This window comes from Martes martes, assembly GCF_963455335.1.
Source record: "Martes martes genome assembly, chromosome: 3".
Classification (NCBI taxonomy): Eukaryota; Metazoa; Chordata; class Mammalia; order Carnivora; family Mustelidae; genus Martes; species Martes martes.
Window position 1 is genome coordinate 80,500,015 of NC_137890.1, and position 15,706 is coordinate 80,515,720.

The window sequence follows — 15,706 nt, forward strand, 5'->3', positions numbered from 1 at the left end:
GTTATTATGATTTGAAATAATGTCATCAGGATAGCTAATTCTTCCTTTAATGGCTAAGGCCTTTTCCTCGGCTTACTTTTTTGTTTCAGTATCCACCCTAGTGAGGTCATCTAAAGTCTGCATAAAAAACCTCGCGGGTCTGTGTAATCAAATCCTCAACCACATGTTTACTCTCTCCAGCAAATGCTGCTTCCACGTACAGCCTTCCCACGCATTTTCCATATTCTCATTGACATTGCTCATGACAATGACATTCTCATGACATTGCTATTTCTGACATTGTGCCATAAAGGGCCTTGTAGAAAGAATTTCTGGACTCCTTGTAGGTTCGGCTGAGGCTGCTTACAAGATCCATTATGAATTTTTGAAGTTGAGAGTTCATTGGAGAGAGCAATGTGATGCTTTATGGCCCTAGCAAAGGAATAGATTTGATCCATGTTTCTCACACAGAAACCTCTTCCTTATACTATGAAGCATAAGGGAGAAGATCACCCTCGTCCCTGCCCCAGTTACCTGGAGTTATAATCGACATACAAAAAGCAGCACATACTTAATGTGTAGATTGAGGAGTCTCATAAAACCATCACTATAATCAGGATTATGACCAAATCTATCACCCTCCAAAGTTTCCTCTTGCCCCTTTGAAACTCCTCATTCCCACCCTCTACCCCATTCATTCACCCCAATCTTCAGTTAACTACTGATGTTTTCCATCACTATATTTTAGTATGTGCTCTTTTTTAAAAAAACTGGCTTCTTTCACTGTTCTGGTGAAAAAGTGTGTCCTTCCATTTAATTGCTGAGTCATTGCATAAACATGCCACAATTTATCTATTCCCTTGTTGATGATGACTTTTGTTGTTGTTTCCAGTTTGGGGGCATTTGAAATAAAGCACCTATGAATATTTTTGTACAAGTCTTTACATGGACACATACTTTCATTTCTCTTGAATAAATTCCTAGGAGGAGAATAGCTAGGCTGTATGGTAAGTATATGTCTAACTTTAAAAGAAACTGTCAAGCTACTTTCTAAAAGAGTTGTACCATTTTATATTCCCATCAACACTGAATGAGATTAACAATTGCTCCACATCCTCTCCATCACTTGGTATACTCAGTCTTTTTTAGTCATTCTACTGGGTATCTAATTGTGGCTTTAATTTGCATTTCCCCCATGACTAATGAGTGACCATATTTTCATGTGCTTTTCATTTGTATACCTTCTTCATTAAAAATTTTTGATGACTTAGTTTATTTTAAGTAACAAATATGGTGTATAGTTCCAAGAATGTTGAGGACACATGTTTACCTTTCCTAAATCCCTGTGAATAACAGTAAATCTTTATGAAATCTATAGCAAAGCAGAGAAGGAGTGTATGTTTGTGTGCTGTGCGGGTAATGGCAGGGGAGATACCAACATAATAGATTTGGGAGAATCACTCCCCCCCCACAGCTTTATTGAGGTGTAACTGACATATAGCATTGTGTAACTTTATGGTGTACAATGTGATGATCTGATGCACATATACATTACAATATGATTACTACCATAGCACTAGTTAACACCTCCAGCATGTCACATAATTACCTTTTTTTTTTTTTGTGATGAGAACATTTAAGTTCTTAGTAAGTTTTAAGTATATAAGACAATATTTTTAACTATAATCACAATGCTGTACACATTGGATCTCCAGAACTTGTTTACCTTCTTAACGTCACCCCTGGAAACCATGGTAACCATGATTCTACTCTCTGTTTCTACAAGTTTGGCTTTTTTATTTCCATATGTAAGTGATATCAAACAGTATTTGCCTTTTTCTGTTGGACTTACCTCATTTAGCACAATGCCCTCAAGATTCATTCACGTTGTTGCAAATGGCAGAATTTCTTTATTTCTCATGGCTGATTAATATTCTATTGCATATATACACATCTTCTTTATCTTTTCATCTGTTGACAGATACTTAGGTGTCTTGGCCATTGTGAATAATGCTGCAATGAACATGGGAGTGCAGCTATCTCTTTAATATCCTGTTTTCATTTCCTCTGGATACAAACCCAGAGGTGGGATTGTTGGATCATATGATAGCTCTATTTTTAATATTTTAAAGATTCTCCATACTGTTTTCCATGGTGGTTGCACCAATTTATATTCCCATCAACAGTGCACAAGGATTTCCTTTTTTCCACATCCATGTCAATACTTATTATCTCTTACCATTTAGATGACATTCTAACAGGTGTGAGGTGATAATGTCATTAAGATTTTGATTTGCGTTTCCCTGATGATTAGTGATGTTGAACAAATTTTCATGTGTTTGTTAACCACCTGCATGCATCCTGTGGAAAAATGTCTATTCAGTTGTGCCTCTGTCTATTTGAAAATGTAGTTTTTTGTCATTGAGTTGTAGGCATTCTTATATATTTTGGATATTAATTCTTATCAGATATGTGCTCATTCATTTACTTTTCCTCATGAAGTGCTTGTTCAAATATTTTCCTGATTAAAAAAAGACCACAAATAATTGGGCTGTTTTCCTACTTAGTATTGAGTTGTAGAGCTCTTTTTATATTTCAGATACAAGTCCTTTGTCAGATATGTGTTTTGCAAGTATTTTCTCCTATTTTGGCTTCCCTCTTCCCTTTGACAGGATTGTCTTTTGAGAAGTAAAAGTTAATTTTGATGAAGTTCAATTTATCCATATTTAAAAATTTTACGGATCATATGCTTCTAATGTCATAGCTAAGAAATCTCTGGCTATCCCAAAGTCACAAAGATTTTCTCCTGCAAGTTTATACTTTTCAGTTTTATAGTTAGTAATATGATCCATTTGGGTTTTTTCCCCAATTAATTAACATGTAGTGTATTAGTTTCAGAAGTAGAGTTCAATGATTCAACAGTCTTATATAATACCCAGTACTCATTACAACACACACCTTCCTTAATGATCCATTTTGAGTTAATTTTTAATATGGTGCATGGTGTAGATCAATGTTAATTTTTTTGCATGTGGATTTCCAATTATTCCAGCACTGCTTGTTGAAAAGACTATCCTCTTTCTACACAACTGCTTTTTGCACTTTTGTTAAAGGTTAATTGACTATGTATGTTTGGGTCTATTTGCAGACACTATATTTTATTCCATTGCTACATATGTATCAAAAGAAAAACTTTCGATGTCCACCTTTCTGGAGTCACATATAACATCTGTTTTACCTGTTCATTTGAATATTTACCCTCTACTAGTTTGGAAGTTATCCATCCCATTTCAATTAGTTTTATATTTACTAGATATATTTAGGCATATTTTAATATGTACATTTAACAGAGTCTAAAATTAATCAGTATCTTCACCTTCTTCCCAAACAAGCGAAGATCTTTGAATACTTTATTCTATTACAACTTACATCCCTGCCTTAAATGTTACTTCAGTCTAGGAATTTAGTTTTACCTTAATTTTAAAAAATTTGACAACACAGAGTATTGCCATTTTTAAAAAAATATTCAAAATGTAATTAGATTTAATAGCCTATTTGCCATCGTATTTGCTTTTTTTCTTTTCTTTTTTTGTACTTCTGGCTTTTCCCTCTTCAGTCTGAAGTACCCTCTTTGCAATTTCTTTTTAATGAGAACCTATTGGTTAAAAATGCTCTAAAATGACTTTATATTGTGTTCATTCTTGATCTATAGACTCAATGGCATACAATTTCAAGTTGATAGTTATTCTGTCTGCACACACTGACAATGTTCCAGTATTTCTGGTTTTCTTTTTAGACTGAGAAATCTGAAAGTTTTTCTGCCTTTCATATACTGTAACTTGGCTATGATATATGTATTATTTATCCCATTTGAGCATTATCTCACTTTGATAATTTGAGGATCTCATTAATTCTAGAAAATTCTCGGCCATTATTTCCTTTTCTTCATTCTGTCTTTCTAACCCAATTATAAGTAGGCTAGACCTTTTTTCACTACATCCTCATGTCCCTCAATCTCTATTTTCTATAACCATGACCCTCTGTTCTTCATTCTGGGTAACTCCTTCAGCTCTGTCTTCCAGGTCATACATTTTCTCTTCATCTGATCTAATCTGGGACGAAGAGATTAGAGAGAATCATACATTCTCTCTAATCTAATCTAATCTAATCTATTCAGGGCCAGCAAACCTTTTCTGTAGAGGGCCAGATAGTAAATATCTTAGGCTTTGTGTGCCATATGGTTTCTGTTGCAGCATGAAGGCAGACTGAGCATGGCTGTGCTCTAGGAAAACTTCAGTGAAAAAAACAGGTGGTAGCTCAAGCCAGATCTGATCTGTAAACTGTAGTTTTCCAACCCTTTATTTAACCATAAATTTTCTAATAGGTGTGTTTCTAATTTCAATTCTACTTTTCATTTTTGGAAGTTGTATTTGGTTCTTTTCTATCTGCTTAGTAACTTTTATATTCTCTTATCCCTTTGTCATATTTAAAATACACAAGTATTGCCCACTATCTTGATCTGATTCCTATGTGAGAATTCTATAGTGAGAATTTGGACAGTAAGGGATTCTGTGCTAATTCTTAAATTTTAGATAGCAAGTGTTTAAGAGCTCAGGTACCAAAGGATAACCACCACATTGTCAAAAAAATTTATCTGAATCTATTCAGTTCTTGAATTCAGATAACAAGAGATAATCTATATTCTCACTTTTTTTTTTAAAGAGGTTTTTAAAATTTGTCAGAGAGAGAGAGAGAGAGAGAGAGAGAGAGTACAAGGAGGGGAAGCAGCAAGCAGAGGGAGAAGCAAGCTCCCTGTTGAGTAGGGAGCCCAATGTGGGCTCATCCCAGGACCCTGGGATCATGACCTGAGCCGAAGGCAGGCACTTAACCAACTGAGCCACCCAGGCATCCCTCTGTACTCTCACTTTCAAAATATACTTTTACCTAATTAAAACATCTGTAGTCTTTTAAAATGGATTCTACAGTTTCTGTTGTTGTTCATTCACAGTGTTTTTTCCTCATGTGTTCAGACTTTTTAAAATTGTACGTTCCTATTCTTTGTAACTTTATCTGAAGGAAGTATTTGAGTCTTATTTATAGTATATTCCTTCAGGATAGATTTAAACTTGTTTCTCCTAGGTACCTGGGAGCAGCACCAACTCACTTCTACTTTATGCCAAATCTCAGATCCTTTAGGATCTATATTATACAGGTAATACATATTCTAGCTCCAAAACTCTGTGATTGATGGTTTATGGTTAGGAATTTTCCAGGGAGCTTTTCCTGTTTTTTTATATTCCAGTAGTACCAAGGTGGAAATCCATCATTTGTGGGGGAGATCCTTTTCTAGTTGACCCACTACCAGTATTTCCTGTTTAGGATCCTGTCTTTATAAAGGGATTGTTTGAACTGACCTCTGACAGGTCAGTACAGGGGCCGCCACTGTATTTCTTCTTCCCCATGAATGGTCTATAAACCTAGGCTTTAGGTCACCAGGGATTAGCTAGGACAAATGCCAGCTTCTGCACTTATTCCTTTGGACTTAATTTTTTTTTAAAGTAGGCTCTACACCCAGCATGGATTCTAAATCAGGGCTTGAACTTACAACCCTGGGATCAAGACCTGAGCAGAGATCAAGAGGTCAAATGCTTAATCAACTGGGTCACCCAAGTGCCCCTCTACTCATTTTTAACCTCCAAAGAATCTCCCTTTTTCTTGCCAACTCAGCCATGCATTTAAAATTTTTTTTTATTTTCTTATTTTCTTTTTTCCTTCCTCTTTGCCCCCCCCACCCCAAATATTCACCATTTTTAGGGAATGCTTCCTGGAGGTGTTTCCCTGAACATTCTGTCCATCTTACTGTCAGAAATAGAAGTAATAATTTCGTAGTCAGCAAGAACATACATAAATGTTACTAAAAAGGTTAAGTCTAATCTCTTTATTTTTCAGGTGAGAAAACAGGCCTAAGGAGGTAAAGTCACTTGTTCAAGAGTTCACAGTTAGCGGTAAGGCCATCAGCAAAACCGAGGTTTCCTGATTGCCAATCTATTCCTTGCCCATTCTACAATTATGGCTTTTTGGCAAAGTGTGCAAAGTGTAAAGTGTGGCACTCTCCATACAGTTGTGAAAAGTTTATATGAGTAAGTATGGCCTTATTCATATATACATTCCTAACATATGATATTCCAGAATGTGGCTGTCTTAATAATGATAAATACCCAGACAAAGTAAATTCACAATCCCTTTTCATAGCTTTATGTTTTAGACACTTTTCCTATCCCCAGAATAGCCTACACCTTCCTGTCTTTAAAGCCCCTTGCAATCTTGAGATTTGAGGGAAAATCTCATGATATTTCTGCTAGAGGAGAGACTACATCCTGCCTTGACCAATGTTTTTACAGGGCAACTCATACCAAGAAGGCAAACTATTTGCAACATTTTAGAAAGTTAAGGTTTTAAAATATGAGTTCTTTTTTTGGTGAGAAAGTGAGTTTTATAACTTAGGCACTATTCATGGAACAAATTAAGTGAAGTTAAGAGGCTGACTACATAAATTTTCACCATTCTCTTCAAATAAAAATGAATACACTTTCCAAGGGAAGACAGTCTTTACTTATTTAGAAAGAGAACAGTTTGTTTCCTCTTCTCCACCTTCCTGCATCCCATACACTCCTTAAATCACTGGAATCCGGTTTTTGCCCCAACTGTGTACTGAGACCACTTTCTTTAGGGTTACCATCATTATCTTCACTGAAAAATCTAATAGCCTTTTTTAGTTTTCAAGGTCCAATTAACCAATATCTGATAATTCTCCAACATCCATCCCCCTTTTCGTAAGCTAGGACGCCTATCAACTGTCCCTGATTTCTTATTTTTTGAAAGTGCTATCTAAAACGAAACCTTCTAAAAATTTTTTCCTATTCCTCTGAATATGTTACAAACACAGTGCCCCTTACGTTTTTTCAATCTCTTTTAAATGATTCTCTTTTGGTGAGCTGTAAACTCTGATTTCACTATCCGTTAGACATTAAAAAATATCTTTGATCTCTCTCCTCCCATCTCCAAGATGGTACCTACAAAGATGCAATCACTATGGAAGATCTTCTCTCATTCAGTAAGTATAAATAAATTTTTGTTTATATCTAGAAATACTGAAGAACATCACACAGCACTTTTGAGACCTTCAGCACGAATCTACTATCCGATTTACATCTATGTACTTTGTAGCACGATTTGCAAATGATCTATTCTCTTGTTATGACAAAGCTGATCTTCCTTTGCCTCTGTCACTTTTGAAAGTTAAGGGGCAGTGTACCATAACTATGGATCCAAAGTACTCTTCCAACCCCTACTATCTAAGAAAGTAATGGCATCATCAGCTCAGATGATATAATCCTTGTATAATTTTAGAAGGCCCATTGCTTGGACCTAGTTTCACTGTAAAAACTTCAGATCCTTTTTATATTGTTAAAGTTGCAATTCTCAGTTTAACTTCACCCCTTACTCCCTACTCCTATTGACCTAATTGTATTATTACCCAATAAAACAGCTAACAGGGATATATAAAAATTGGAAAAGTTGACTGTGATAGCTACTATAATAGGCAGTACTCAGGTGAAGAAGCTGTGGAGGGAATCAGTAAAGATGTATGCAAAGAAGATAACTGATTTATCACATTTTTTTCAAGCTCATTTGGGCTGAGCATGGAGCCTAATGCAGGGCTTGAACTCTCATGACTGTGAGATCAAGACCTGAGCTGAGATTAAGAGTTGGACACTTAACAAACTGAGCCACCCAAGCACCCCAAATAATTGATTTTTGAGTTATAGTTTGTATATCTTAAATGCTTAACTCAGTACCTGGTATATAAATGTATGGGAGAGGGAGAAGCTGAAAGGGAATTGGCACTTACTAAATATCTGCTATGGTCAGGAACTTGACAAATGCTTATTTACTGATAAACAGAAAGACATAAAAGGAAAAAAGAACTGATAGAACATATGTGTGTATGTATATATGTATGTGTGTGTGCTCATGTATATATAAAATGTGTACATATATTTTACAGATATATGTAATACACATATATTTTACATATTTCATCAGATTTAAATACATGTATTACATATATCAGTAAAATGTCTAGATAGGATTTCCTGGGCTTTTTGTAATTTGCTCCTGATGGAAATACCAAAAGAGGAGTTTCACAAATGTTTTGACTAACAGCATTATTGGAATAAATATCCAGCTTTCCAAAGTGGTAACTTCAAAATACACCACTCATTTGCATATACAATTTCTAGACTTTTGTTTAAAAAAAAAACCCTTTTGCAAACTTTGTAGTCTGTAGTAAGAGAGAGGTACACTTGATGTTTACCTTTATGCATTGATAAATGTAACCCTGTGGTAGGAAAAACTGAGAGTAACAAACTCCAAGGTCATATATCCAGGAGAGCAAAGAACATGGACCCTCACTATACCCACATGTGGATACCAGAATTTCAGGTACTGCCCTGGTTCTCCTTGGTCAAATAGGAATCACCCTTATCAGGTGCTTGCCTGTGTCAGACACTGTCTTAAGTGTTTTCTATGTATTAAATCTATCTCTTCCTCTCAACAACCCTATTAGGTAGGTCCTATTTTCACTCCCATTTGACTGACAAGGAATCTGTGACAAAGAGATAAAGTGACCTGCCCAAGGTCATGTACAATATGGTGACTTAGAAAAAGAGGTCCATAGATGTTGAATGAATACCAGGACTGAGAAGTTAATTACAATGACCTCAAATGCCGGGCAATTAGCCAAGGGCCAAAGGAAAGGAGCATGTTCTGTTGAAGACACAAAACCTCGCACACTCTGTTATTATGTGTATGACATATTTGGAGGTGGCCGGGATGTAAACAGTTAAGACAGTTTTAAGAGGAAAAGGTCAGTGATAAAGAATCTTATTGCACAAGCTATGTGCATGGATCACATAGCTGAAATCAGCGCTTTGAAAGAGGATAACCTGAAGGCCCCCACCTGTCACACCCAGGAATATTTATGGAGAGCTTGGCCTAGAGCAGGAATTAGCAAATTATAATCTGGGAACCAAACCTGGCCTACCCCCTTTTTGAACATCTAGTGAGCTAAGAATGGTTCAGACATTTTTAAAGCTTGGGGAAAAAAGCGAAAGGATAACAATATTTTGTGACACATGAAATTTATAGGCCATTCAAATTTCAGTGTCCAAACATGACGTTTCAGGGAGCCCAGCTGTAGCCACTTGCTTACATGCTGTCTGTGCCTGCCTTTGTGACACCACAAGTATGTGTATGGCCCTGGAGCCTCAACTGTCTACTACCTGGCTCTTTACATAAAAAGTGTGCTGACCCCCTGACTTAGAGACCACTGTACCAGAAAAAAAGGTGACACGTTAGGAGATAAGACCGGCAAGGTAGAACGACACAGAGAAATTTCTTCAGAATCTGTGGCACAGAGTATACTTTGGTCCCACAGTGAGTACTATCAACTCTCCTCTAATACTTATTGCTAATAAAGTTCCCTTTTATATACTAGCTTCCAAATGCTTAGATACTAAGGGCATTCAGCACATTTCCTCTTTGGCTTTCTGAGGTGAAGAGGGCACTTTACCCTGGAACTGAAGCTGACAGGATTGACATTCTGGTGCAATGAGTCCTCAGTCCCTCTCATCTTCTCCAGGCTTTTTTTGCCCCATTCATACTCACTCCCTTTTTTCCTAGAGATCAGCTACATCTTATTGATGTGATTCTTTGAATTTAGATGTATTTACATGTGCTTTTCCTATCCTACCTCCTTAGGCTGTACTCTTCTGTTTGTCCATATGTGGTGGTCACTAAGCATGAGTTGTTCACTCTGCCTGGGACACCACTGAAGTCCCCCAAACTGTGAGAAGGTATTCTAGTTTAAAAAAAAAAACCACAACAACACAAATCCCAAAAAACTTACCCTTGGACTATAGTCTTACAACAAAATTCCAAATTTAAAAAACAAAACATGGTTACAATGTATTTTATAAAAGACATGTTCCTCAAAAAGTTGTCTATAAAGTTAATTTCTGCTCACTGAATCATATTATCCTACTCACTTTCATTATGAAATCATTTTAGTGTAAAACTAAGAGATACACTGTCACAGGAAAAGTTCGCAACCAAGACATAATAAAAACTAAAAAATGCAGCAAACTACTAAGTAGCACACAGAGTAAATAAAAACAATTTTAAAATGAAACCTTCATAACACAGCACTCAAGTCACAAAATGCAACCATCATGCTAAAACGTAAAATGTAATATGTAAAGTGCTTTACAAGAAGGCACTCTTAAAAAAAAAAAAAAAAGAAGGCACTCTTGTTTCTTGAGGACAGATACCCATGAGAAGCAGATGTGTTCTGCAGATTTCTTGGTCTTTTAACTCAAGGCAACACATTAGGCAGGAATATGATTACTCCTCTCACCTGGCTTATCCATGTGGACCATACATAGGCTGACTATGGAGACTTGGAACTTGAAGAATATAGAATATAGCTCTCCTTGTGGAAGCTGACTTTCAGTGTGACTTAACTTTTTTTCTGAATTGTTTGATGTTTTTGTACTGAGCAGCTGAAACCTTAACCCTAAATGTGGCATTTAAAAGAGTCATGTGTTTCTACTTTAAGGAGTTAAGTTCATTTTAAGTTAATTCTACAAAAACAAACTGAAGTACTGAAAATCCTGGAATGGATAGTCAATATTCCTAACCTAACATTATTGCTTTTTAACACAGTTTTTATCAAGTTAATAATAGTAATAGCTACTCAGCATTGAGTGTGTGCCAGGCATTGCACTGAGCCCCCTTCCATGAATCAAGCATGTAATTTTAAGTTGGTTTCACGCTCACACCACCTCCCAGGGTAATATACTCAGGAGTGACAGAGCTAGGGCATGAGGCCAGAGGCTGGATGACTGCTGCTACTGTGAATTTAAATTTGGTGGTAATAGTAGCAGCAACCTTTCTATACACACTATATCACATTTACTCTTGTAATATCTCATTTAAGATCTATCAGCATCAGCTGGGACCTTGTCAGAAATGCAAATTCCTGGGTGTGGCCCAGACTGGTTCAGAAATGCTGGACTAGGGGTGCCTGGGTGGCTCAGTTAAACGTCTGCCTTGGGCTCAGTTCATCATCCTGGGTCCTGGGATCAAGCCCCACATCAGGATCCCTGCTCAGCGGGAAGCCTGCTTCTCCCTCTCCCACTCCCCCTGCCTGTGCTAGCCCTCACTTGCTCTTTCTCTCTGTCAAATAAATGAATAAATTTTTTTTAAAATGCTGGACTAGGAGCTTAGCAGGCTGTTGTCACAAGACTTCCAGGTGATTTTGCCACAGGCTAAAATTGGGAGACCCACTGAAGAGGATAGAAGCTGAGGCTTATTAAATAAACTAAGCAAAAATAAGGCTATAGTAGGACTAGACTGATCCACAAAAAAAAAAGTGGACGATTTTCAAGGGCCCTCAAGATTTCATTTTATATAAACTAGTAATTCTGATATTTAAGTTCCCTATGGTCCTCGCTCCTGGGCAATACTCTAAAAATCTAGTTGTAGGCACTGCATTTATTTTAACAGCTTAAGGCTGGCCTCTTTTTTTTTTTTTTTTAAAGATTTATTTATTTATCAGAGAGAGTGAGAGAGCGAGAGCGAGCACAGGCAGACAGAGTGAGAAGCAGGCTCCCTGCTGAGCAAGAAGCCCGATGTGGGACTCGATCCCAGGATGCTGGGATCATGACCTGAGCCGAAGGCAGCTGCTTAACCAACTGAGCCACCCAGGCGTCCCAAGGCTGGCCTCTTTTGGATGCATTTAGAAAATCAACCCTTTCCACTATCTGACCTGTGGATCTAATCCAGACAGAAGTGCCAAGTATTTCCATGTAAAGACGTAAATGTGCATCTCTAGGTCTCACAGGTAGAAGTGGATGATGGGTAAGGTTGGGGCCTGTTGCATGTGGGTTTGTACTGGGAAGTCCTAGCAGAGGTATAATAAAGGGGTCAGTGGCCACTATGCAGACAGTGACTGGGGCTGGTAGAGTGGCAGAAAGACTGCTGGTGAGGAGGGCACACCCACAGTGTGCTGCAGGGTGCTCTGGGAGGGCCCTATGAGTGAAAGGGAAGAGAAAGCGAGAGAGGCATCCACAGCATGGTTTATTCAGACTTCAAAGCTAGGATAGCCTGTCCTGTGGCCTGTGCCAAGAGCTGGAGAAAAAAAAGGCAGAAAATATGATTCTTGAAAAAGTGTCAGGGTGGAACCAGCAAGGTCACTGAAAGAGGCATTCCAGCTTGGGTTGCAGGAGGAAATGAAGAAGTCTGGGATGCCACGTAACTCAAGGGATCAGGAAATAAGGAACAAAAACGCAAATGGTAAGAGAAAAAAAGAAAGCAAAAACCCTGAAAAGGAAGTAGCTAATGCTTTAAACTTGTGCCAAAAGAACCAAGCAACATGAAACCCAGCTTGTAAAAATGCCCTAATAACACAGAATTTCCACTCCAAAATTCCCTCCTGTGAGAATAAAGCTTATTTGTGCACTAGAACTGACTGTGTTGGGCTGAAATGGACTGGATGAGAGAAAAGAAAATGTATTAAAAAGAGAAACCAGGACCAGGAGGTGTATTTGTAATAGAAAGGCCTCTCCTTCCCTGCACTCAGGTATCAGATCTAGAGCAGCCACACCTTTCTCCACTGTGAGTCTTTTCTTCACTGAACTAACCCTGACCAAGATGGAGGTCCCAGGCCCAGGTGAGGCATTTCATTTTGTTCTGAGACATAGCATGATTTAAGGAGTATTACAGAGAGGTCACCTTGGGGGATTGGGGGCTGAATCACTCTTCATGTTGAAGGATCTGGCACCTCAGTGGACTCTGAGGCACACCTTGATCTTTCTGATGTTTCTAAGAGGCAGACATTAGTCTCTGGACCAGTGTCGTCTGGGCTCTGACTCAGCACCAACCTATTCAAGGTTCTTAGAGCATGCTCTGGCCCTGATGTTTCTGAAGCAGATTTTCAAACATTCCAGACATCTGGGTAACTCAGGCTCAGGTTTAGGCGTTAACACTGCTGACATTCTGCAAGCTTAAGAATTACCAGAGAAGGCTCTGAGAGCTTAACATAGGCTGTTGGGGGTTGTTCTGGAAGGAACTGGTTGGTTACTCTGAACTTAAGATTTTTAGAGGAAGTATAGAAAACTTAGAAGATGGTGACTTGGTCCTAGAATTTTGATAAATATGTAATATTTCCCTAGGGGTTACTCAAGATAATTATTTCTTGAAGGACATTCGATTTCAAAAAAGCTTGTATCACAAACTGCTTGCCTCCTAAGAGCAAGGATGAATAGGGAGCAGCAAGTTGGTCTGGTGAACCTAAGTTCCTCTTAACTAAGGCACAAAGCCTTGTGTGCTGACTTCTTGCCCATTAGGGACATTTTTGGTACATAAAGGTCCCTGATCCCTTATCTACAATTTCAAATTCAAAAGCTCATGAAAGCCAAGTTTTTAGGTAGCAATAGGTAAACTTCATGGGCATAAAGCCTGACATGATCTGAAGTTATTTTTAACCATCATTTTAACCATCATTTTTCATAAATGTTAACCATCACTTATCATAAATGTTTTAACTATCATATAACATAAATATTATGTTAACATTTATGTGTTATTATTAACATATTTTGCCAAATTAGTAATAGTTATATTTGACTGAGATGATCTCCATGGGAATTATATATGGCTAATGCACGATAATACTTCTCTAAACTTCAAAAAATGCTGAATTACACAACACACCTGACCCGACAGGCTTTGGATAACAAGTTGTAGGTCTGTAGCTCTCCAGCTTACCAGAACTGTTGGGACAGATCTCTCAGACCCAGGACTCAGTTAAGTTCAACCCCGGAGGGTTACGTGAACACATGAAAGCAGGAATGGGGCCAGGTTAACAGAACTGAGGTGACATCTGAGGGTCAGGGGACACTATGAATATGTCAATGCCCATCATGACCATGGAGGGCTGACCAGATAGTAAATGGTTACTCCCTGTTGTGTCAGAATGCTCTTGGCATTCCTGGGACTCAAGCTGAAAGCTGCTTCTACCAATTTCTGAAACTCTGAGTAAAGACTCCTGTGACCTAAGGGTAAAAAGGCAAGGACTGTGAGGTTCAGCTGGAGAAGCTGGACTGATCCTTAGAGAATCAAATTGTCTTGCTAGAACTAGATGCTACTGGTGACTGTAACTGCTTAAACCTATCTGGCAAAGCAGAGCTTAGAACTCAGGAAAGAATCTTGTTTAAGCTGCAGCTTCTATCCTCAGGAAATTTAGAATATACACGTGTATTTCTCCAGCACAGCAGCAGTCTCAGCAGCACCTGAAACTTGTGTGTTTTTCCAACTAGATGTTAATTTCCCTGGACCCAGGGACCATATCTTACTCATCCGCATGTCTCAGCACAGTATCTATCTGGCACCTGGTATGCACCCAATAAATGTTTGTGAATGAATGAAGACCCACCTGAATTAAGGGTCCCATTTGTCTTTGTCCTGACTCCTAGATCAAGAGATGGAAGAATGAAGTTGAGCAGTTGCATGGACTTGGATCACTTATGCATGAGAGTGCTAACTATGGATATAAGAGAATATATGTGTACTTCTAGGTCCCAATTTCACATTTATTTTTCCAATTAGTTTCTTTCAAACCACCAAATTTCTATGAAGTTTAACTTTTACTACTCCCTGATAGAGACAGAGAAGGTAGATTTTGTTGATGAAGAAAGAGAAAAGGAAAACTTAACAATCTTCTTATTAAACAATGGTGTGACAAGCAATCAAAGTCAAGGAGCTGAGAGATGCAAACAAAATTAGAAATCACTTAAAGCCTCCAGCATTTACATGGTTGGTCCAAAGATAGAAGGCTGTAATGAACCATGTCTCCTAATTCCAAGACTCACACTATTTCTACAAGAAAAGTGTAAAGACTCAGGACTGCCAGTGTTCTTTAAAATCATTTACTTCTCATGGTACTACCTTAAAATGTAAATTTAAAAAATATAATACAGTAAAACCTCATTAGTATGGACATCTGTGTTCATATATGCAGCATGAACTTATTTAATTATCACTTAGCAGAAACAGGTATGGTTAGTTAAGAAGTAAAATCCACTAACATTTACAGTCATTTACATAGAAGACTGCTTAAAAAATTAATTACACTAACTGAGTTTTTATTGTGTATAGAACAAGCAAACAAAGGACATTTTTTTTTTTGATTATTCAAGATGGTTCTAGTAGCCCATGTACTATCCAGTTGTCAAATCCAATATTTCAAGGAAATGGGAAATACTTACCGCTGCCGGCACTCCCTTCTCTTCTGCTGCGGGAGCCCCCACTGCTGTCTCTGCCAGACTTTATGCGCTAGAACAAGAAGATGAGTTTCAAACAATAAATGATAGTCCCTCAAAGTTGAATATAATTAAATGTTGCTTTTTAAATTAATATTGCTGTGTTGCCCTTAAGATTCACTGCTCCTTCTCCTCTTAAAGCTGGGTTCGAATTGCTCCTTACCCAAGAGTGGACTTTATGGGGAGAAAAGATGAGGCTGTTGTGTGAGTAAAGCGCACACAGCCTGCCTGCTACTGGGTCCTCAGTCCTTATGAAATACTCAGGGAGCACTTCCACTTACACA

The 15,706-nt window shown here is 37.9% G+C and overlaps 1 protein-coding gene across 1 annotated transcript in view; it reads right to left on the reverse strand.

The window, feature by feature from the left end:
- The window catches only part of IFT88 (intraflagellar transport 88), a 146,079-nt gene that overhangs the window by 8,150 nt on the left and 122,223 nt on the right, over positions 1-15,706 (reverse strand). Inside the window, exon 24 of the mRNA XM_080798204.1 lies at positions 15,369-15,435. Coding sequence (XP_080654330.1) covers positions 15,369-15,435 — 67 coding nt within the window. The remainder of the gene's footprint in view (positions 1-15,368; positions 15,436-15,706) is intronic.